This window comes from Girardinichthys multiradiatus, chromosome 20 (assembly GCF_021462225.1).
Source record: "Girardinichthys multiradiatus isolate DD_20200921_A chromosome 20, DD_fGirMul_XY1, whole genome shotgun sequence".
Classification (NCBI taxonomy): Eukaryota; Metazoa; Chordata; class Actinopteri; order Cyprinodontiformes; family Goodeidae; genus Girardinichthys; species Girardinichthys multiradiatus.
In genome coordinates this window covers 43,305,772-43,330,383 of record NC_061812.1, presented here as the reverse complement: position 1 = coordinate 43,330,383, position 24,612 = coordinate 43,305,772, and the positions used below count along the sequence as shown (strand labels likewise).

Sequence of the window (24,612 nt, the reverse complement as noted above, 5' to 3'; positions counted from 1 at the left end):
TGCGTTATTTTGATTTTAAATAAATATGTTTCCATCTCTTGCTTGCTCCCTCTCTCCCTCTATACACACATATATATATATATATATATATGTATGTATATTATATATATATATATATATATATATATATATATATATGTATGTATATGTATATATATATATATATATGTGTGTGTGTGTGTGTATTTATATATATCTATATATATATATATATATATATATATAGATATATGTCAATATCTATATCTATATATAGATTAGATAGATAGATAGATAAATAGATAGATAGATAGATAGATAGATAGATAGATAGATAGATAGATAGATAGATAGATAGATAGATAGATAGATAGATAGATAGATAGATAGATAGATAGATAGATAGATAGATAGATAGATAGATAGATAGATAGATAGATAGATAGATAGATAGATAGATAGATCTATATCGATATAGACCCAATAGTTACAGGTTGAATCCCTTTTGCCGCCATTTTAAACATTTAAATCCTGAAGGAACATATTTGAGCACTTTCTTTGGCATTTCATTTAAATGAGTTTAATCTGTAGCACCTTTTATGATAAAAAATATCACTTCATATTAAATCTTGGTATACTTTGATACTAGGTACCTGCCAATGCCTCGTGACCATGCTAGCACTTTGTGCCTCAACCTGGTTGACATTTAAACTCTAAAGGGACATTTTCGGACACTTTCTCTGTAATGTTATTAAACATGTTAGCAGTTTTCAAACTAAAGAACTTTTATATGCCTTGATAGCGCTTACTGCCCCATGCCTAGTATGGATTAAGCAATTCACTGCAGAGCTACGTCTGTGCAAACCAAATAAATGTCTGTCTGAACGTTACTGTTGAAGTTCTCTGAGGTTTTTTTTGCCTCCCAGATGTTTCCTGAATGATTCGAGGTAAATTTGTACCCTTGAGGAAATCTTTTTTTAAACACTTAATAAAAAAGATCTCAGATGGTGGAACTAGGCATTATTGTTACCTTGGTAATTTTATGTAGAGCAGGTGTTATTTATGAAGGTCCCACACCTGCCCTGCTGACTCCCTCTGCTAGTAAACAATCATTTACTTGAATAGGCACTCAGAAACAGGTTGTTTGTTCTCTCATGACAATGGTCCAGGTCACGAGGGTTTTACTTTTTTTTTCCACCCCTTCCTTTCCTTTTCATTCCTCTCCTTCCTCTTTTCTTAAGTAGCAGTGACACATTCACTGGCATGCCGGCGCAGCTTATTCACCGGCTGCCTTGGTGTTTTAGGAAAGGCTTTGTAACCGGAGCCGAGTCGTTATCTTTAGCTGAGCGGAGTACAGCCCGGGCCAGACCAGACATTAACTCATACTTTCACTCTAACTCAGGCAGGAAATGGGAGTATTTTATAATGTCATCCACTTTGTCATGAACACAATCGCTCAGCTCCCTCTGTAAACTTTCACAAGGGACGCTGGTTCAAGCCTCGAGGATATTGATGTTTCTCTGTGTGCAAAAAAAACAAAAAAACGAATCTATATAATGTGTGTATCACATCGACAGATATGTGTAATTATTTTACATGGCGCAGGCACAGAGGCAATGGATTAGAAAGACAGTGTGTGAGAGGAGAGGCTTGAACTGTGTGTCTGCTAAATTTATCATGAGGCCTTTGGGAGCGTTGAAATGAGAACAGTGGCCTATTACTGCTAAGAAGGTGTTTTATTGAGAATACGCCGACATGCCACCCCAGGGAGAGCGCCGGGGGAGAGGAGTGTGGCCGTAGCCGAAACCACTTTGTACATTTATGTGTGTGTGTGCTGGTTTACGTGCACATGCACTGTCTTTTTGCTTGTCACATAGAAAATAAAAGCTCCCTTTTTCTTCTGCTTAATTATTCACCATGACGCCTATTGGAATTGTCACTTTTGACACTTGAGGCGTCTCGGTCAATAATTTATATAGGTCAGGCCATCTTTGCTGAGCTTATTGTTAGTTATTAGCAGATGAGAGCAGTGGCTTGTTATGCAGGCGCTTTGTTTATTTTACCAGCAGTGTTTGCAGACTGGAATGCATCCCAGGAACATTCCTTCATCCTTGGCCAAAAGGTTTGCAGCTCTTGATGCAAGCCAGGTTTTAGAGCCTTGTTGTTCTGCTCTGTATTTATTGTCATGATAATGAACATTGTAAGGTGTTAATCTTTTCTTTAATTCTTTTAGTGGGTTTTGCAATTTAGTCGACTTAATATTACCTGATTAGCAGCTCATTCCATTTTCTTAAGCTTAGATTTATTAGAATAGAAATAGATCTGAGCTCGGCTGCCTCTCAGAGATGCTCTGCTGGGTTAACAGAACATGTATGTTGTCAGGGGCTGCCCACTCGTCCCTCCTGGTGAGTTCAGGAAGATCTCCAGTAGGTGGCAGGGTCCTGTTTTCTTCCCCTGGCTGAGTGCACATGGGTGTTGGAGAGTGTGATGATATCATGACAGCTAATTGCTCTCATTGGGATGAAGTTGGATAGATTGCCTTGTAGCTGGTGTAATGTTAGCTGTTAGTATAAGTGGGTTTAAGCTCTTCTAAAGGCAAACTGCAGGATAAGAGTTTAAAACCTGGAAAAAAAATTCTTCTGTTTGATTTTTTTTTTTTTTTACTGAAGACACTCAGATTTTTACATATTGCATATTCAACAAACTGTTTTCATAAATATAGATTTTTTTTATTAAAGTAAGTAACTTGTTGTCACTTGGGCAATTTTATAAAGAAGAATAAGTAACAACAAAGCATGTGTATTTTTATTTTCAGCGTTTAAAATGAGTTGTGCCTTTGTTGTGGCAGTGTAAACATCACTGTTTAGCAGAACAATAAAGGCACTGATAGTGGGGTCAGTTTTCTTTCTTTCCACTGCATAGCTGTGTTTTCTTATCTGTTGTTTAATTAAAGACCCTTTTTCTTTAAGCTTCTATTGTTTCAGTCGCACGGCCAGAGTCCCAGCTAAGGGTCAAAGGGTTAACAGCCGTCAACTGTGGCTTTTTTCTTCTCTCTCTCTGTCGTTTCTTTTTTTTTTTTTTTTTAAAGGGGCCCCCCTCACAAAGGCACGGTTTCACCTGCAATTCCCCATTGTGTGGCCCCCATTTGAATTGATTATGTTTAGAGGGGTGCTTGTGATTGGTGGAGAAGGGCGTGGTTGATTGGATAGTTTTGTATCTTGTCAGCCGGGGAGCAACCTCGCGCGTGCAATCTGTCCGTGTCCCGAGGAAGGTTGGAGATTCGGCAGCACAGCAGCGCCTCTTCTCAGCCTCCCCTGCTCTCTAGCCTGACTGAGCGCCTCTCTCTCTCTCTCTCTCCCTCCCTCTCACTTCTCTCACTCACTCGCTCACTTACTCTCTCTCTTTCTCTCGCCGCTGTGTTCTCCGCTCTGCTTCACTCCGCACCGCGTGGCCCGGCGCTCTGTTTACCCTGCCAGCTAAATGGAGTTTGTCAGGTTTGTCAATATGATTGATTTCTCTGATTTTGCCAGCTTTCTTGTGTTAAAAAAAGAAGAACTTGACAATTTAATTTGACCAGGGAAAAGGGAGGAAAGGAGCTTTGTTGTCGTGCCGCTGATGTTCTGTCATTGTAATTGCTTATTTTTGTCATGCAGTTTGTATGAGCAGAGGAGTTATTCAAGCTTTAGTTTGTCAGAGAGAAAGATGATAGCAGATATGATAGCATTGGGTTGTATTGGGGTCGGTTATACACAGAGGCTGAAGCTGGACGTGATTTCAGAAAAACTACTTCAGATTTTTCTGTTTACTTGTTTACAGTGCTGTTTGTTGCTGACACAAATTCATCTTTTTATATGAAGTCAAAAAAGATAATTTTCCAACCTTATGTAAGGTTTTACATAAAGTTCTGACAGTGTTTGATTAGTTTTATTTACTTTGCTGACAGTGAGCCAACCAGTTCAGCAGGATCTGGTGCTTGACTGTGTCCTCTTTGAATTATGGAATATTTTTAGAAAAACAGGAAACAGGCTGCTCTGTTTTTTTTTTTTTTAACCTTATAAGCTATTATTATTTCATCTCTTCTTGTTCAGAAAATTCTCAAGGTAAAACCTTGAAACAGTTTTCCTTTGGGGTTTCTTCAGTGTGTGTTTGTGATGATTTAAGTTAACACAAGCCGGTTTGACTTTTCTCTCGCTCCCTGCTACGGTCCGGGCTAATTCTCACTCTCCTCGGGGTGTCAGAGCGAATTAAGACAGAGGCTGGAACAGCTCTATATTTGAAACAGTCACCACAAACCAAGTCGTCACTCCAGATGTCATCCCTAATATCTCGGCGTAAAGTGAGTGTGTGAGCATTACTTTTTTAAATTTGTCTATTGTCTGAGGTTTCCTAAGTTGTTTTAATTCCCGCTCAAAAAAAAAAAAACGATTTAGTATTTCTCTTCCAAGTGAAACAACTAAGAAAAGCGTCTTTGTTTTTGTCTGTTTGCATTTAGCTGGAACTTTTTTGTGCAAAGTTTCAGCTCCTTGCATCAGGGTTCAAAAAGTGGACGCCTTAGTGGAAAGAGAGATGCAGGAGACGATCAGATGGTTGTGCAGGAGACTGCTTTCTCACCGTAATGCCATGCAGCTGTGCAGTAGGGACTCGCAGAGTTTGGGGGAGAGCTGGAGTGCGAGCTGATTGGGTTGACAGTTTGTAATCAAAGTTGATTTATTGTTCATTAGTAGTGCATTAGCCCTTTCAGGCAGGAGCGTTATTTGTGCAGTGGCCTGTCAAGGCGAGGGGGCTGCCAGCACCTGTCATTTCTAAAACCATGACATAGGCAACCAGATATTAGCTGTGTACCGAAAGAGAGAGGGGGGCATTCTGCGGAGCCCCCGCCACTCGCTGGGATATCCTTTACAGGGACGGGCTCTGCTTTGTACCGGAGCAGGCAAGCAAAGACACGAGACAGACAGAATAGTTTGGAAGTGATATAGGGAGCCATCAGCTGCCGTCTGCTGTTACTCCCTGGCATTTCCAAGAAAAACGTGTTTTCACTTGAAAAACAGCTTGCTTTTTCTATTTTTGTAGGGTTGTTGATGCTTGAAGAATGCGCGTCTGTTTCAAAAAAGGCGATTAACTTTACACTTGAGATGCCATGTGCCTGTAAAGGTTGAGATGTTAAGATAATGATAAGATTAAATGATGCAAATCTTTTTCCATTACTCATCCCAATCACAAGGAGGGCAGGTGATTAATATGTTAAAATTATTATTTTTTAGAAATGCATTCCCTATTTTTAGTTGCTACTATAAACCTGGCATTTTTCTGTCTTATTTCATACAAATCACATAAAACAACTTCAAAAGTGTAAAGAAGCAACATAGCTTGTGTCCCTTGCGCCTGCCGTCATGGAAACGAGGATTAGCTTTGCATATTCTGCCCGCAGAAAATAGAAACAATCTGTACGAGTACGTGTCAGCCTATTGTCTTCAACTACAGTTTAATTCGAGAAGGATTTTAGAAGCTGTGATCTTAATTAAATCTCAACCGTCTCAAATAATGCTTCTGAAAACGTGCAGCGTTGCAGAACGCGCTGAGCTGGTGAACTGTGGACCGCAGCCATGCAGATTACACCAATAGTGATTCTGAGATGCGTCCGGGAAAAGCTGAAGATGGTGAGCAGTGGCGTGTGTGTGGGTGGGTGGGTGTGTGTGTGTGTGTGTGTGTATGTGTGTGTTGGAACACTCAGATTGAAGAATATGTAAGCCAGCTTTTACAACTCTAAAACGTATGAAGTACGTACCTGGAGGTGTGGCCTGAAAGGTCAAAAAAGTAAACAGGACACTGTAAAAATGGACAAAACAATTTGTTGTCTTTAGTGTGGGAGAAAAACAATTCAGTGCTTCAGAGTTGGTCAGAACAACTTTTCTGTTTTACTGAATATTTTAGAAAATAATCTGTTATTTCTTTTTTAATTTGTAGGAAAATAAATATTAATGTTTTACATTTTCCCCACGAGGCTCATATTAAGGACACTGTATGTGTGCTGGAGGTGAAAAAGTGTGCTGTCACCTGCCTTCACTGTGAGAAACGGCATCCAGGGCTATTGCTGGCTGGTTTGTTTGTTTAAACCCAACACCGGGTTGGGCCCTGCCGGAAAAACGTGTTTGTTTATAATTGACAAGTTAATTAAAATGCAGTTTTAAGCTCTTGTTTTTACAGTTGCCGCTGATAATTTGCGCCCCAGCCTCCAGAAAATCCAGAATATACAGTGTGACTAAATGTGGCTGTGATTATCCAGTTTATTTTGGCTGTAAATATTTATCAAACCTACTGATTGTGGATGATGAGAAAAGAATTAATGCCAATCTGATGAAGTGCCGGAAAAAAGTTGTTTTGAAATGTTTCGTTCTGCTCTGTAATTTTTATTGTTTGTAAACACATAATTCTAATTAAAAATAATTATCTCAAGGAATTTTCAATATTTCTTTAATATTTTGTATTACATGGAAAAGCAATTATTGTATTGTAAAATCCACAGTGTCTCAGTCTGAGGGGAGAAAATGCTCTCCACATCACAGATTTCAATCAACCTGAATGGCTAATATGGAATTAGTCCTTCCAGTCCCGTCAGCAGCTAATTATGTTCACACATCACTTAAATACAATAGCTCCTGTGAAATCCTAATTTCGGGCAACATGTTCACACAAGAGATCATAGCCGGGATGGGAAGTCGTTTTCCCTGCACTAGAGTGGGCCAGGGTAAAATAACGACATCAGACGGACGCGACTGTGATTTCTCCAGGGCTTCTTATTTCTTTTAGCTTCTCCATTCTATTTGATGTCACCAGAAAACAAGATGACCCCAGGGAGCACAAATAAAAATGTGATAATTTTCTTCTTTTTTTGTTCCTTTTCTTTTCTTTTTCAGCCCCACTGCACCTTTCTGGCTAGCGGAGAATAATTCTCTGACTGATATTCACCTGCTTGTCCTCCATTTGTGGCGCTGTTCGCCTTTCATACAGCTCTTTCCGCTGCTCCTTTACACTTAGGTTTGACCTCTGACTTTTGATTAGGAATGAGACTCTCCCAGTATGATAACCTTGAGTAGAATACTATGGTATCACTGTATTAACACAAATATTTAATTAATATAAAAAAATTATATATTTACAACTATCATTCCTACTGCCACTGAAATGATCCAACAGATGAATTTCAGTAAGTGTTATTACAGTTTTACTAGTTATACTAGTTCTATCTTTAACCTTCTGCGTGGACCTTAGCAAAAATCCTGAGTAAACATGCTAGATTCACTAGCAACGTACTGAAAGGAACTTATTACACATCGCAGACCTTTTTACTATTCCTTTATTTCCAAATAGCTGAATTTGTTTTATTTGAGAGTTTTATTTTTTTGTTTTGTTATAAAGCAGGGGAAAGTACAGTAGAGTTTTTCAGCAAGCTGACTGGGAGTGTGCAGCAGCAGGCCTGGCAGGGACCCGGTGCGTTACTCTGGCTCCTAACCATGGATTCTCTGGCTTCTCAACAGCGTTAGGGGGAAAAAAGTAACATTTTAAGTCTTTAAAACATCTTGTCACGACAACTGAACCATGCTCTCTTGTCATTGAATGGAATTCTCTGAGAGCATCTTTACTAACCCTGCATCAGTGACGCCCATCCTTTTAGGTATTTTGTAATCCAATTATTTATTGATTGTTGATATCCCCCCCTTTATTTATTTATGTTCATTTTGCTTTGTCTTTAACATAAGTACCTCTGGACCAGTACTCCTGTGTTTTTTGTGTGTCTTCCCATCTTCTCAAACCCCCAGTTGGCCGTGGCAGATGTCCGCTCACAGTGACCGTGGTTCTGCTGGAAGATTCTTTCTGTTAAGAGGGAGTTTTCCTTTCCACTCTCACCAGATGCATGCTCAGTATGAGGAGTTACTTCAAGGCTAACGACTCAGTGCAGTCAACTGTCCACTGTTGCCACATTCTCATTCAGTGACTTAATGGAAATCGGCTGGTTTCCTTAGACAGAAGAGGCTTTACCAGCTGGCATAAAAAGCTGAACTTGACTGCACTGTTTTATAACTAGAATCACATTGGAATGTATGTAATTGTCTTTTAATCTGTCTATAGAATTGGATTGAATTGCCTTTTATTTCTACATATGAACTGAATCTGTTAGTTGTGGCTTGAGAGGCCATTTGTTAGGAGCCGGTTCCTTATAAATAAACTAAACTGAATTGGACTGAATACAAGTTGAATGGTTTCTGTAGCTGTGTCCTCATGAGGTGGTGCAGAGAACAAAAGGAACATTTTGATTGTCATTGTGGATTTAAATTGCACCAAAACCACCTATATTTCATTCATATGTACAGTTCAAATATAGTATATATTTCTTATAATGCTTTTGCACTGCATGTGCAGTATTTTATGAACTGCATATGTGGCTGTATGTACTGGTGGCTGCTAATATGCCACAGTTTAGATTTGTGCATCTGTCTGTCTGTGAGTTTGTTTGGCCAGCAGGCCCGTGCTGGTACAGTGTTTCGCCTCCAGTCACTCTGCAGCTGTGTGAGAATGTTCCAGCTTTGAATGTTTATGTATGGGAGGCACCTGGAGAGCACCACACCTTCATGAAATTCATAAACGTCAGCTATTTCTGGCATCCTCAGCATGTCCTCTTTTTCACACCCTCGTATCGGCAGAGCAGATTAGAGCCGGGCTCTGCGGATCCCTCCAGTTATTAGTCCACTCCGAGCCCCGTTTTAGGACTATCTTTGGACGGTGATGTATTTTTGTGGATCATCCGGAGTCATGATGTTATCCAGTAAGATAAGCGGGGGCACCATGGTGGGAGTGCTCTAAATGGCGACTGGCGTCCTGTGTTTGCGTTAAATGGGCATGATACAGCGGCCAAGGCGATATTTTACAGTTAAAGTGCTCCCCCCGCCCTTCCACTCAATAGGCCCCCGTCTTAGGTAGATTTTCACTCCTTCAGCACAGGCTTAAATGGTAGTAGTTACTTTGATCAATAGGTTAAGAAGCATACAATCCCTCTTGCTACTAATGACCTCGTGGTAATGGGTAATAAAACGAGGGTCTGTAATAGCCTCTTGCAGGGCTGCGTACAGAGGAAGCTGCCCTGGCGGTAGTTATTGTGAGCTAGACGCTCCTGACAAAACAAAGTGTGAAACCAGGATGGGACGCACACCTCAGATGTTAAGAATTCAGACTGTAATGCTAAAGGAGGGCCTGGAAGCGAGAGCCATTGGTCCTTCTTCAAGTTTGATCAGAATTTTCTCCCATTATACTTTGTATTGTAGTTCCAAATTAAATTGTGAAAAAAGGACAAAATGCACAACTTATAACTGCCTATAAAAATTACAAATACACAGTGTAATCAAACGTCATAAACAGGTATTATTTCAAATCCTCTAGATGTGCGCTACATGTAATATGACACATCGGACTTGCATGTCAGCAACACAGGGCTGCTCTGTTGACCTTCAAAATAGTTCACCAAAATTAGTGATGCCCGGAAAAAAAGGACTTCAGTGGATAATGACTGTGAAATTAGAAAATGGGGCCGGGGCTATGCAAATGACAAGACAAGTCATGTGCAAAAGTCAAGATGAACTGCATATTAAGATGTGATACAAGGGGGAATTAATATTGCATTTTGCCCCTCGCGCCTTTTGCTTTGGCGCTGGAAGTGAGAAATGTAAGGCATGTGTTAGTCCTGGGTGGGGCCGCGCCACGGATTCACTCCCTCGCGGTTAAGAGAACACAGCCTGGCGTAGTCTGGCACCACTCAATAAGTTAACGGAGATAATCAAAGCTGCTCCTTCCTGATTGATATTACTGCCCTCTCTTCTGCCTTTTTCAGTCCTAGCTGCTCATCATGGCACAGCTTTGTTTTTGTTTAATGCTACACTAAGAAGAATAATTAAGGTTATATGCATGTCAAAAAAGATCTTAAACAGCTAAATTACATTCGGAAAGGCATGAAAAATTCACAGGACTGTCATTAGCTCTGAGATGGCACTGAAATGTGGCTTCCTCAGTGACGACGGGGTGTCAGCATCAGCTGCTGACAGTAGCATAGACATACTCACGTATTTTTTGTTACTGCCTTCATGCAAAAGAACCAATTGACACAACACGCATCTAGTGCAAGTTGCTGTTTGTTATCCGCATGTTAAGGTAAGGGGGTTTTAATGGTGTTTCACATCATAGCAGCGAGTGGCAGCATCCCGACACACTCCGACTGCCTTATGTCGCCAGAGCAATTAAGGCTCACTGACAACTGTGGATGCTCTCTCAATGTCACAACAAATCACTTGTTTGGAGGAGTCGTGCACTCACACCTTTCCTGTGAGAGTTAGAGGCCTGTATTCTTCACCACAGCTCCTCCTCCTGCAGGCTATCTGTGCCTTTTAAAACAGCACATCGCTGCTGACAGCGTCTCTAATGAGATAGTCGGACATGACACGGGGAGTGTGTGCAGTGAGTGAACCACAGAGTTTTTCTTTCACATCCTCAGTGTGCACGGGCCGTTATGAGCTTCTCACTGAAAGGTGATCTTGTGTAGAAAAAAAAAAGTACCATAGTTTTTAAGGTATTGACACAGAAGAGCAAAAATATATAACATGGTCTAATGACTTTTATTTAAGAAATAATAGAATAAAATATATTGTTTATTACATTCAGTAATAATCCAATCTATAACATTTATTTATTGTTAGGTTGATTTTGAGTCATAGACCTAATACACAGAAAACTTTGGTATATTTTCAATTTTCTTTTTGCTCTTGTCCTCTGTATAAAGTAAAGTAAAGGAAGCTGATTTTATCTTGTAAGAGTGAATCTTATTGATCTTTTAGTTTCTAAACTATGATTGTTCTTTTCATGACTGGCAATATTACCAAGCAAACTGATCAGCTGATAGCCCTAAATAAAAATATTGGAGTTCAATTCAACCTTGACCATTTTCCCTGCTAAAGAAATGCATTCCCATAGCATGACGCTGCCACCACCATGTTTTAATAATAGAAAGAGTAGTTGTCATGTAATTGGAAAGTTGTGGTTTTGATTCTTGCTTCCTCCCCTGGCAAGGCACTTAACCCCAGGTTGCTCACTGATTTGCGTATTGGTGTATAAATCTGTGTGCGTGAGTTTGGACTGGGTGAATGCGGCTCTAGTGTAACATGCTAGGAGATTCAGCAGGAGCATGTAGACCAGCTGAAAGAGCAAGCTCAGAGGGTATGGCCGCAGAAGCAGATTGGATCAAATCAGTGTAGAATGAGAGGAGCTGTGATTTCAGATCATATCAGATCATCGGAATTACCCATCCCTGCTTGTCTTGTGTTTTAACCTGTTTTTCTCTGGTGTTCTGTAAGTCCTTGGCTATATTTTTGACTATGTAGGTTTCTGTGATTCATGGTTGCCTTGTGTAGACAAGGGATGGATATGACTCATGATTTAGTGAAAGGGTCCATCTATGTGTGTCTTGGTGTATCGATTTTGAATTCCTATGAAGTCAATTTTCCAACCCTTTTTTTTTTTTAGAAATTATTGGCTGCGAACCTTCAGACAGCAGTTCAATATTTTCTATCTTTAGTGTGTGGAAGTTGGCTATTCCATTGTTTGACATCTTGCTGTGACTATCTGTGCAGGTTCCAGTGTCAGTGGCTATGATGACACCTCAAGTGATAACTCCACAGCAAATGCAGCAGATTCTCCAGCAGCAAGTCCTGAGCCCGCAGCAGCTCCAGGTCCTCCTCCAGCAGCAGCAGGCCCTCATGTTACAGCAGGTAAACGTTTTTTTTTTTTTTTTCCTTTAACATTTACTGTCTGTAGGACAACATTTTCCTCAAAGTAGGTGAAACTCCCTGGTGAGAGACTTTAACTCATTTGTCACCCTTCTTGTCTCCTGTGCAGCAGCAACTTCAAGAGTTCTACAAAAAGCAGCAGGAACAGCTCCACCTTCAGCTCCTCCAGCAGCAGCAACATGCAGGCAGCAAGCAGAGCAAAGAGGTAAGGCTGACATCACCCAGACCGCTTGCCATTTCCAAATGCCGGCCAGACAGAGCATGGAAGGCATGTGTGTGCTCCCTCAGCTCCATCTGCTTTCAGACTGTGGTTTAGAGCCCAGACCAGGGGGGGGGGGTGAATCAAGTGCACTCATGCTTCTGATTAGCATGTCAGACTTGCTGGGTAAATGTTAACAACTGTTGATACAGTGCTAAGAATACGGTGACTCTGGTTCTGAACTTGTCTCCCTATTAAATGTGTACTATTCCACTAAGCCTGAGACATCAGTCTGTTATTTTACATTTTCTGTTTTATTTTCTGGAACGACGCAACACTCAAAAAATTAGAATTCATCTAAAAGTTATTTTTGTCTAAAAGACAATGATGCAGTTCAAAAATGGAAACTCGTATATTATATAGATTCAGTACACACAGAGTGGTATATATCAAAGGTTTATTTATGTTCATTTTAATGCCAACAGCTAATGAAAACCCCCCAGATTTTGAATATTATAATTAAACAGGACATTTAAAAAAGGCGATCAGTCTGTGGCACTACTGAGGAAGCAGCAGTCAGCTCGTCTGCAGGGTTGACTCTGCTGTCTCTCATCCTTCTCTTGACAATACTCTATAGATTTTCTAGGGGGTTAGGTGAGGTGTCTGGCCAATCAAGTACAGTTAAATTTCATCTGAAAAGAGGAGTTTAGACCACAGTCTAGTCATTTTTTCTCCCTAGCCTGGGTAAGATGTTTCTGATGTCTCTGGTTGAGGATTGGTTTCACACAAGGACTGTAACTCAGGACACATTCCTTATTATTCTCTCCTAAACTCTTGAATGGGCGTTGTTTCTTAATCTAATCTATCCCTGTTGCTTGTGCCACTCTACCTGCCATGCTTTTTCCTTCCATTCAACCTTCCATTAATATGCCCGGATACAGCAGTCTGTGAACAGCCAGCTTTTTACCAATCACCTTTTGTACCTTGTCCTTTCTGTTGGGGGTATCAGTGACTGTATGCTGGTCAACTCAGGAGTCTCATGATTCTGTGAGGCATTGCTTAAAGTCTGTGTTTTTTATTTTATTTTTATTGTTTACTGAGAGCTGTAAGCCATAATAATCAAAATGAACATGAATAAACAATTGAAATATATCACTCTGTCTATAATGAGTCAAGATAACATATGAGTTTCCCTTTTTGAATGGACTGTCTGCAATAAATTAGATCATATTTTAAATTACTGATCGTCACTAAATACCAAATTGCATTTGATGTTGCAGTTTCAGTGTGTTCAGTCTGACATTTGCAAAGAACTACATGGATGCAATATTTGGTAGGCTATAAAATTTCAAGTGTCATGCATAAACTCCACATACCAATTTTCAATTTCTCCAGTTGGGTAGACTCTCACCACACCTTCATGTTTACACCTGTTAAAGATTTTATTGACTGAGATGCTAGAGCTCCCAGAGAGCAGCGTGAACATTGTGAGGATGGAAAACAAAAAGAAGAGCAATAAAAAGTGATTTTCATTAATAATGTTACAAGTGCATGTCTTCCTGAAATGGTGAAGCCCTGTGTTCTAGTATACAAGCGTTCTCTGTAACAAAAAGATGACCGCTCCTGTTAGCTGTGTGTAGGACAGAATGAAAGGCAGAAACGGAGAGCATATACATCTGAGAGGCTTTTCTTGGTAATTAACATTGAAATGGCAGAGAGAGAGAGAAGGCATGTAATTGTGAGATATCAGTGCAGAGAGCGCTCCCAGCTTTGTTTTTTCTTTCTTGATTTCTCTCCTCCGCTCCCCGGTCTCACAGCGGGGCTTTGCTCATAGGCAACGGCTTAATGCGTGTTAATGACAGGCGGATACGGGCGTCGCTGTGGACAAAGCAAATTATTACCGCGCGGTCAGAAGAAGTTCAAAGACGAACTGGGAATATTGTCCCCTGTCCCCATTGAGTTCCATGTTTGGAGAGCAAAGACGGGCTGCCGGAAAATTAAGCCGAGCTCCACGCATTCCCCGCACTCGCCGCACGTCCGTGTGCTGTCGAGGCGCCCCCAACTTCAAAGTTGTAGCTCCCTAATTAATGAACTGCAGGCTTCAGTTTGGACAAGTTGTGGCGTGATGCTCCCATAAATCAACGTGACAGCGCTCCTCGGCCTCAGATAAGGCCTGTCACCAGCTCGCATCTGATGTAAACACTAGCGGAGGGTGGGGGCGTGGGGACGGTTGGAGGGTTGCAATTGATCAGCTGAATGGAGCATGAGAATAAAAGAGAGGGAAAAAATCTACTTTTTTAAACATATTATGTATGATTACAGGAAATGGATGCAGCCTCAAGAGGCTCTTCCTCTCTGCTGCTGTTTTCTTTCTCTTCCCGCCGCTCGCTCTTTTTCTCCTGCATTTCCAGCAGCCATCAAAAGACAGAATAAGAATTATGCAGCGACTCCCCTGTGGCTGCCAGACAATAACCCCCTGTTGTTGCTTTGTGTTTCTTTTATTTTAAAGACATCAAAATTTAGTTTTTCAAAGATGTTTAACTTTATATTTGAAGCTTGACAATAAAGGGCCTGCCACTGCCACTCTTTATCATTTGTCAGGGACTGTATTTTTCTCTCCTTCGTGCCACTTCTTGTTAACCTCTTATTTAGTCTATTGGGTTTATGGAGGGGGGGTTAATGTGTCTGCATGCTGGGAGTGCTCAGGAGCTGCTGTCAGCTGATGGGACTAAAAGAGAAAAAACTGTGAAGGGGAGAGGGTTAAATTCATCTTGCAGTGCTCGATTTTCTTTCTTCTCCTTCATTTTTCTGCAGAGCCACCCTCTATTTATTCAACGTTTTAATGAAAGACATTGTTCCATGTGAAGTCCCGCCCCCGTAGCACTATTATCTCCATCTGAGGCTGTCAGGGGTGAGGTGATGAAACATGAACAGCTACAGACATGAGAAACTTCTCTTCCTCCTGATGGGTCGAGAAGAAAGCTCAGAGAAGATCCCAGACTACCTGCGACGAGAATCTCACCTTCCTCCATCTCATCCTGCGTGAGATCTCACAGGAATCCAATAAAAAACTATTTATCACGTCATTTCTGACCATCAGCCACCACTGTCAAAGAGCGTCCTTTTCCTGATTGACCCAATGAGATGAGCCCACTTGCTGTAATGGACCGTCGCTTTTTTTTAGTCAGCCAGAGCTGGGTGTGAGCGAACGTTGTTAGACCCTTTTGACACAGAGAACTGGGGTGGGTGGAGGGGAACCCATTTTATCTGGATGTTTCAGTGGTTTCAGAGCCGCCAGTCAGTGACCTGTCTGCCATGCTGCACAGAAACCTTTTTTGTACGTACTCCATTGTGAGAAGTAAACAAAGTGGTGTATCCTGTTTGGTAAAAGGGTGCGGTGCACAGCTTGGCAGCCCCAGCAATGCTTTTAGTGCCCCGTTCTCTCCTCCCCCCAGCTTGACAACTGGCCTTGTGTACTCATAAACAGACCTGGTATCCTGTTGAGTCTCAGACAGGCTTATTTTGACTATATCTGTGCAAACATGCTGAAGGTTTTTCAGCAAATCTTTTGGTCAAAACCAGGATTTCTGCAAGGTTATAAAAAGTCTCACATTCAGTCATCTTAATTTTATATCTTAAAACGTCTTAAATAGATAGTTTGGTTGTTTATTCATTTATTGTTCTTTCTATTAACTTTTTTTTTTTTATCTTGATAATTTCTGCTGGTTTGGGCAGTTATAATCATGTTGTATTATCCACTATTGAGTCATAAGAAAGTGTGCAGTAATGTGAAAAAGTATCTACTTCACATATAGATTTCTTCTGTTTTTGCTTTCATAGTCACACCTAAATGTTTCATGTCATTAAAAACTATTTGATATCAAGGATAACCTGAGTAAATACTAAGAGCAGTTTTCAAATAATGATTTTATTTATTAAGGGCTAAAAGCTTCCCAACTCAACCTGGCCCTATGTGAAAATATGTGTGCCCCTTGTTAAATCATGAATTAGAACATATTATGGTTCAGTTTTACTTGTGACACCTCTGGAGTGAATACCGTCTTTAAAGAAATCTTTCAAGAATCAAGAAATCACGTAGGCAGGACCTGCTTGACAACTTGAAGTAGGCTAAACCATAAAAAAAAAAGCATGTAGTGTGCTGATCTCAGGCCGGTGCATCGACGACTCACACAGGAGCTCACAATAGAACCCAGAACAACATCTGAAGCACTGCAGACCTCATTCGCCTCAGTTATGGTCAGAGTTCATGATTCAACAATAACAACAAGACTGGGTAAAAGTGGCACCCATTGGTTAGCTCCACCAAGAGATTTTCCAAAAAATGAAGTTCAGGGTGGAATAACTTCTTCACAAAAGGACACATTGGCTTGGATAGGTTTTTTTCCCCTAAATGGATAAAATCATTTGAAAACTGCATTTTTATTGATCACATCATCCATGACTGATATTTAAATCTGCTTGATGATCAGAAAGATTTAGGCTTGACAAAAAAGCAAAAAACAGATTAATTCTGTAAGGGGGCAACTACATTCTCACGGCACTGTATCTTTAACAAATTGGTTCAGAAGCTTACTGTGTTCTATAAAAATGCACTGAAGTAAGGAAACCTTAGTGTAAAGGTCTAGGCTTGTATGTCAGAACTGAAAGAACTTAAATTGACAAAATTGTATTTAACTTACTTAAGCAATTAAGTTACATTTAATTTTAAATAATTTATGTAATGGTTCTGAAAAGGTCTTAAATGTAAGGAACTGAAACTTGCAGAAACCTTAAAAACACTCATTATCTGATTGAAGTAAAAGTTAAAAGTCATCTCTCCCCTCTGTGCCCCTGTTGCCTAAATTAAATATCTAATTTGTTTTGACTCATATGAGTTTTGGGGAATATTAGATAATTTCCTTCTATTTATTGTTCTATCTTGGCCTTTTTTTTCCCCTCTCTGCTTTCACATCACTTCTTCATATGATCAAAGTTCACACGTTTCACTTATTTGAGCCAAAGCAAACACCCCCCCACCCCCTCTCCAAAAAAACCCCAAAGAAACCCCAAAGTCAGAGATGACACACGAGAATTTTATGAAATGTTCTTTTTCGGCGGTGAAGCAGCTGTAGCCCAGCGAGATGAAGAAAACAGCTATCTCTCTGTCAGCATGTGATTGAACGCAGCTTGCTGCGCTGGCTGGGGGAAGAGTGCATCCCCGAGCTCAGTGCCATGCCTGGGAGACCTGGGAGTTTTTAGGGTGGTTATTAAGCACTTTGATTTAGTCACACGTTGTTTGCTGAATTATGAATGGCTGTAATTAAAATTCCTGTGGCTCTTATTATGAATGATTAACTATGTTGTTTCATTGTTTGTCATTTGCCTTCCCGACTGGCGTTAATTAAGAGAGAGAGAAGAGCCGAGTCTACCTGTCTTAAGTGGGCCCAGAAAAATTCACTCTTAAGGCAAAATCTATGACCGTTGCATTGTTCTGTTGTGTGCAGCCTAAACCGAAACAAAACTGAACGTGAAGCAAGTAAATATGAATTGTGCTCAATGTTTGTTCGCTTATAGTTTGTCTCCCTGTGTGTTTTCTTTGTGCCTCCAGCAGCAGGTGTCAGCGCAGCAGTTGGCCTTCCAGCAGCAGCTCCTGCAGGTCCAGCAGGTCCAGCAGCAACACCTGCTCAACCTTCAGAGACAAGGGCTGCTCACCATCCAGCCAGGACAGGCCGGCCTGCCGCTGCACTCGCTCACTCAGGGTCGGTACCTCACAGAGGCCTGGGCCACTTCATATCCCCTTTCTACTGCCACACCATAGCTAAACTGAAGTATACTGTTTTACATGAATATAGCAAGTAAGCTGTGAGGACACAATTTGAGTCTTTTCATTGAAGGTTTAGAGGACCAAACTGAAGAGATGATTCTAATTGCCTTATAGAAGTATTGATCTGGTGTGTAATTTCTCAGTACAAATCCAGCTGTTTTGTGAAGCCTTCAGAGGTTTGGTAGTTCATTTAAAATGCCAAGTGTGACAAACACTAACACTGCACATCACCTGGAACACAGCATTTCCATGGTGACACATGAAAGTGGCAGCATCATGCTGTGGGGATGCCATTCTTCAGCAGGGACAGGGCAGTTAGTCAGAGTCGATGGGAAGATAGGTGGCCAGTCCTAGAAGAACCTTGGTGCTTACGTTTATTTACCACCACAGCATCAACCCTACACATTGAGTCAGAGCTACTATGGATGGTTTAGATCAAAACATATTCATGGGATAAAATGGCCAAGTCCAAGCCCAGACCCAACTCCAGTTAGGGGTTTATGCCAAGACTTAAAAACTGCTGTTCATAGACCCTCTCCATCAAGCATATGTGAGCCTGAGTTGAGTCTCTCTGTGCAGCTGGCAGATATACCCCAACAAAACATATCCCAAAGAAGCTACTTTGTGTTGGTGTATGAAATAAAATCCCATTAAAAGGCATAACAGTTTGTGGTAGTCATGTGACAAATATGAAAAACGTCCTATAGTATGAATTTGTTTGCAAGGCTCTTTATGTGAATTTGTAAACTTGTAAGTGTATGACCTGCCACTGTTATTTCCTTTTTACAATTCTTGTCCAGATTTGCTTAAGGACAGAGAACAGTGGATGACTTATAAAAGAAACCACATACTACTCGAGACTCAGGACACACCTTCAGCAAATCTCCAGTTAATAATTGACCATTTTACTGTGTTGGGGGATTGTTATAAATAATTCAGAAAATCATGTATAATTTTTCAGCCTATTGTCTGCAGCACTCCAGCTCTTTAGATCTGCTGCTCCACAGCTGTTAATAACCTGAGATTTTTAGGACTTATCTCGCTGCCCAGAAATAAAGATCCACACTTTGTCCTTCAGCTCTGTGTCTTGTGTCTGTGACAGGCATCCTGGTGGCAGTCTTCTTTAAGAAGACTATGTCTATTGTTCGTAAACTGCCTTTGAACTTGTCATTGTGAAACAGCTTGTTATTTGATCGGCAGTCAGTGCTGTTTGGCCAAGAAGTTTATTTCTTTATGTATCCTAAAATGTTTTGTAAAGGAGTGGCTCCCTTGTGACAAAAGACGCTGTCATAAGGGTTTAAGAGCATGACATTGACTATTCATTCCCAGCAAAGACAAGTGTGTGTGAGGGGGGGGCAAACACAAACAGGGTTTGTACAGTTGTGTTATTGTTTGGACTGGCTATGGAATCAGTCATCAGCCTGTAGACGATTGCCATAGGCACAGGCGTGGGGCGCTGCTGTTGTTCCAATCGTTCTTTGTTGAACTGGTGTGTGTTAGATGCCTGGCAAACACTCACACACCCCATGAGTAAAGCACATATGAGCGATAAGGCTAGGTACTTTGATGGATTTCACAACAGACGTAGAACATCCTGTTTATTCAGTATTATCTCCAGATACCTCTGAGACATCTGATTCTTGTCCTATCCTGTTTCTTGATCCTTTTCACACCACCTGTTCAGTTTTTTTTGATACAACTGTTTGCTTCATCAGGACTGCAATGTTAATTTCTCCCCAAGTTAGCCAAATAACTAAACATAAATTATTGAGGCCTGAATCGAAGCTCAACTAGAATCAAAAGTTAAAAGATGTTTCTCCCCATTCTTAATACAACAGTTACATTTTACAGTGAATTGCAAAGTATTTCTACTCCTTAAAATATTTCATAATTGTTATTTGAAATATTTTAAGGAAATATTTTTAAGGAAAAGGGTGGCTTGTCCTCTTCAGGTTGGAGGGGAGTTCCTGCTTCAAGTGGAGGAGTTTAAGTATCTCGGGGTCTTGTTCACGAGTGAGGGAAGAATGGAGCGGGAGATCGACAGACAGATCGGTGCGGCTGCCACAGTAATGGGGGCGCTGTGCCGGTCCGTTGTGGTGAAGAGAGAGCTGAGCCAAAAAGCGAAGCTCTCGATTTACCGGTCAGTCTACGTTCCTACCCTCACCTATGGCCATGAACTTTGGGTCATGACCGAAAGAACGAGATCACGGATACAAGCGGCTGAAATGAGCTTCCTCCGTAGGGTGGCCGGGCACTCCCTTAGAGATAGGGTGAGGAGCTCGGCCATCCTGGAGGGGCTCGGAGTAGAGCCGCTGCTCCTCCACATTGAGAGGAGCCAGTTGAGGTGGCTTGGGCATCTATACCGGATGCCTCCTGGACGCCTTCCTCGGGAGGTGTTCCAGGCACGTCCCACCGGGAGGAGGCCCAGGGGACGGCCCAGGACATGCTGGAGGGACTATGTCTCTCGGCTGGCCTGGGAATGCCTTGGGCTCCACCCGGAGGAGCTGGAGGAGGTGTCTGGGGAGAGGGATGTCTGGGCGTCTCTGCTGAGTCTACTGCCCCCGCGACCCTGTCCCGGATAAAGCGGAAGACGACGAGTACGAGTATTTTACAACCTTAGCTTATTTTATTGGAAGTTTATGTGATTGACTAAAACAGAGCTATGCATAATTATAATGTGGAAAGAAAATGATGCACGATTTTTAATGATAAATAAAATAAAATCTGAAAGGTTTGGTTTACAAGTCTTTTGGGCTATATCTCTACCAAGTTGTTGCCTCTTCTTTGCAAAATAGCTCAAACTCTGTCATATCAGATGACAAGCACCTATTCACATCAATTTTATGCTGACTGTCAACTGGATTCAGTTCTGGGCTTTGACTGGACCATTCTAATGACTTGGTCTAAAACAGTTCAGTTCTGATTGAATATTTATTGTTGTTTTCTTGTTAGAAGGTTAACTGTCTGAATAAGTTTTCTTCCAGGATTGTTCTGTATTGACCTAGATCCATCACGTGAACTCTGAACAGTTGCACTGTAACTCCTTAAAAAAACGTCCCCGTACCATGATGCTGCCACCACCATGTTTCCCCTTAGGGATGTTTAATCTTGGCTTTCCATCTTATATAAAGTGTTTTGCATATAAGCCAAAAAGTAAAGTTTTGATCTTAACCGACCAAAGCATCTTTCTCCACACATGGGTCTCTTGGCTGCTATTCAATTTAATTTTCTGCTTGTCCTGCCTGGCAGTTTATTTGGACGACCCTGTCTTGCTAGGTTTACAGTTATGTCACAGGTTTTGTCATTTTCAGGTGATGGATTGAACAGTGCTCTGTGAGACGTTCTATAATTACTACCTAATTTTATATTCTCAGTCAGTCAGTCATTTTCTACCGCGGGGGAGCCGGTGCCTATCTCCTAACTTTGCTTTAAACATCTATACAACTTTATCCCTGACCTGTCTGCTGTGTTCCTTGTTCTTCACAATAGATTTGGTTTGATAATGTCCTCTAACAAACCCCTGACGCCTTCACACAACAACTGGATTTATGCTGGGATTAAACTACATACAGTTGGATTATGTTTACTAATTAGGTGAATCTGAAACCAGTTGCACTGTAATCAATTTAAGGGTATCAAAGAAAGGGGGGCAGATAACAAATGTTTGCCAGACTTTATGAAAACTTTTGAAAACCACGTAACTTCCACTTCAGAATGATTCTGTGTTGGTGTATCCCATAAAATAACAATGAACTCTTACTGTCCTACTGATTCTTCCCCGAAACAATTGGACGGTTGTTTCAGTTTGTTAGATCAAGTCCAGCCCCTTTGTTGTGCTCTTGTTGTCCACCGATATTCAACTATGTGTTTCCGACAGCTGTTACAACACTTGGGTTAGTGCTCCAGGCCCCCCGTTTGTCCTCTTATTCTACACATTTTCTGCTTGACTGTTTGAAGTTATTGATGACCTTTCTGTTTTCCACATCACTAAACCCTTTCATGCATCAGCGGGCCGGGCCCACGGTGCTCAGATCTAATCTGCAATATGCAGCTAGCTGTTAGCACTGCGTCGGAAGTGATGAGTTGATCTGCTCCGTTTGCGTCCCAGTGATTATGGCTTCCAACTTGGGGGCAGTAAATTGCCATGACTTTTTAGCTAATGATTTTTATTTCTCTCATTTGAAAATGTGCATATCAGTGTAATTATTTGAAAAGGCCACTGTTAATGCATGCAATCAATGTCACTGTTTTTTTTTTTTTATGCATTGAGAAAATGAAAGCATCAAAAGGTTTTCAAATAACAATTTATTGCAGTACACTAATTATCAAATTAGGTGTGCTTTTTAGGGTGTGTGATTCTGTTTACAACAGATTTTTATTTAATTCATTTTTGCTTTTGTTTCTTTCTTGGCCAAGACAAATTACAGTGATAGTTCCAGCCATGGTGTAAAGGAATGCATCTGAATTTACTTTTCAAAAACACTGATAGCGCAAATTAAGTATAAACTTTTAGATAGCAGTTTTGAGTGAAAAACAATTGCTCACATTATCTGGCATATCATCATTTGTTTCTCTTTTTGTAAATTCCATTGACATTAATGTTCAAAGTGTTGGAGTCGACCAGACGGTATCTGTTATAAATTACAGCAATGTGCTTGGGGAGGATGTAGCTCTCATAAATATAAATTTGATCTAAGCAGTACCCCACCCCCCACCCCCACCTTACTCATCCTCCCTTTTCCCCTACCGCACAAAAAGCCTGTCTTGACTTGATAGGTGAGATGCAGTTGCTGTGGTTTATATGGCTCAGGTGGTTTGTCAGAGCTGTAAAAAGTATTTGGCCTCTTATATATTTTTTTCAGTTTTTTTGTCATATTTAAATGTTTCAGATCATTAAACAAATTTTTATGTCATACAGAGATGGGTAATTCAGCTACATTGAAGGGCTTTCGAGAAGAAAAGGACTCTGTACTTTGACTAGGCCACACTAAAATATTAATTTTATTGTTTTGAGCCCTAGACTCTGATAGCTGCATATTCTCCTTCAGGATTTTCTGCCATAGACCAGAATTCATATTTCTATCAGTTACAGCCAGACCATAATACTACCACCACCATGATGTTCTTTTTCTCCTAAGCTGCTCTAGCTTTACCCATCATCAAGTAATTGTTTTATAAAAGTGAGACAGGCCTTTGTGGGTTTTTTCTCAGAACTCTCCCCTAGATGACCTTAACCAGGTCAACTGTTCCATGTTTTCTCCATTTGTGGATAATGTGTCAATGTGATTCACTGTGATTTGTGAGTCCAAATGTCTTAGAAATGGCTTGATTACTCTTTTTGAGACTGAAAGAAGTTATTTACTTTATTTTTAATCTGTTCTCTGATTTCTATAAGTCGGAGCATGGTGTGTTCGTTATTCTACTGGTTAGTTATCATTTTCTGATTTGTTTATTGATCTCAAAAGTGTGCCAAAAAATAGAAGAAATCTGAAAGGTGGGGGTGAATACTTTTTCACAGCTCTGGACATGCCTGTGGTACACAGTTGTGTGTTTCAATAATGTGTTTAAAATGCACCCTGACCCTCAGAGGTTACTCCACGAGAGAGCGAGTTTCTCTACCTGTACAAAATCATTTAAGTTGAGAGGGCCAGTGGGACAATGACAAGACAAATTTGTCGGTGGGATGGAAGCAAAGAATGTGGCGAGCCATGAAGTACTCACAGAGCAGCATCACGTCAGGGACGGCAGTGGGTAATGCAGCTGACCTGTCAGTGATGGATACGTCCAACAGTGGGCTGCTGGTGATACTTCCTCCCGAATTAAGACAGAACATATTTCAGACCAAAGGGGTGCGTATCAGCAGGCCAGTGATTACGGCAACATAAACAGGGGTGCAGTAAAGGTCCCAGTCAGATGGAACAATAAACTAATAGCGATGTCACTATCCCCCCATGGTACTGGGCGCCGTGCGCGAGAAGTAACAGCGTGGTTTAAAGAGGCCGATGCACTAGGGTCCATTTTTTATTTGGGGGATGATGGCCTGCAACTGATGTCATTATGAACCCTAAATCAACTTTCTGCTTGCTTGAACATGGTCACCTGGGTACACAAGGACAAGGACAGGAAAAGGTTGAAGAGCTCGGCCTGTCTCTGTGCCAGAGCTACCTGCAGAGGTAAAATTGAGTTGCTGGGTCGGTGATCAATCAAGTGTCCCAACAACATACATTTTTTAAAGTGCTTGTCCGGATTTCCCAGTCGTAATGGGCTGGAAGAGTTGTGTTGAAAAATGGAAAGAAGAAAGATAAACCAATCTGGCATTTAAAGGATGGACAAACTGGGCATCTACGAAAAAGATTCTACACTTCAATGTCATTATGTGTCCCACAGTAATCAGATGGAAGCAAACTCAGTGCATTTCATCCAGATACAAAATATAATACCCAGGGAGACATTTGTGTAATGATATTTTATTGTCATTTATGAGGAATCATGAAGCATAGCTGTTGTTGGGTTTTAGGAGGTTAGGGGTTACATTGGTGCGAACAAAGAGCAATAAAGCTGCGGACACGTTGGTCTCAGTCCGTTACCTCTCTCATACCAGTCAATCCACCTTGGTTTCATCCGAGTAAACAGTGGGGTCGGGGTCACCTGGACTGCTGGGTAATTGAGCCAGTGTTGGGCTGCCCTGTCAAGCAAACTGGCTAAAAATACATCACCCACTGTCACCAAGAACCAAGTGGGGGGAAAATGATTGCCCCCGCTGTCTGAGTGCCGGACACTCCCAT

The 24,612-nt window shown here is 41.1% G+C and overlaps 1 protein-coding gene across 9 annotated transcripts in view; it reads left to right on the top strand.

Annotated features, from left to right (window-relative positions):
* Positions 1 to 24,612, top strand: part of foxp1b (forkhead box P1b) — a 217,816-nt gene that overhangs the window by 152,350 nt on the left and 40,854 nt on the right. For 5 of the 9 annotated variants that reach the window (XM_047346868.1, XM_047346867.1, XM_047346865.1 and 2 more), the window contains 3 exons: positions 11,649 to 11,786; positions 11,914 to 12,009; positions 17,612 to 17,762. In XM_047346868.1, coding sequence (XP_047202824.1) covers positions 11,649 to 11,786; positions 11,914 to 12,009; positions 17,612 to 17,762 — 385 coding nt within the window. Of the gene's footprint in view, positions 1 to 2,874; positions 3,474 to 11,648; positions 11,787 to 11,913; positions 12,010 to 17,611; positions 17,763 to 24,612 lie in introns of those variants that run through there. The other 4 variants (XM_047346874.1, XM_047346873.1, XM_047346872.1 and 1 more) reach the window with 4 other exon arrangements.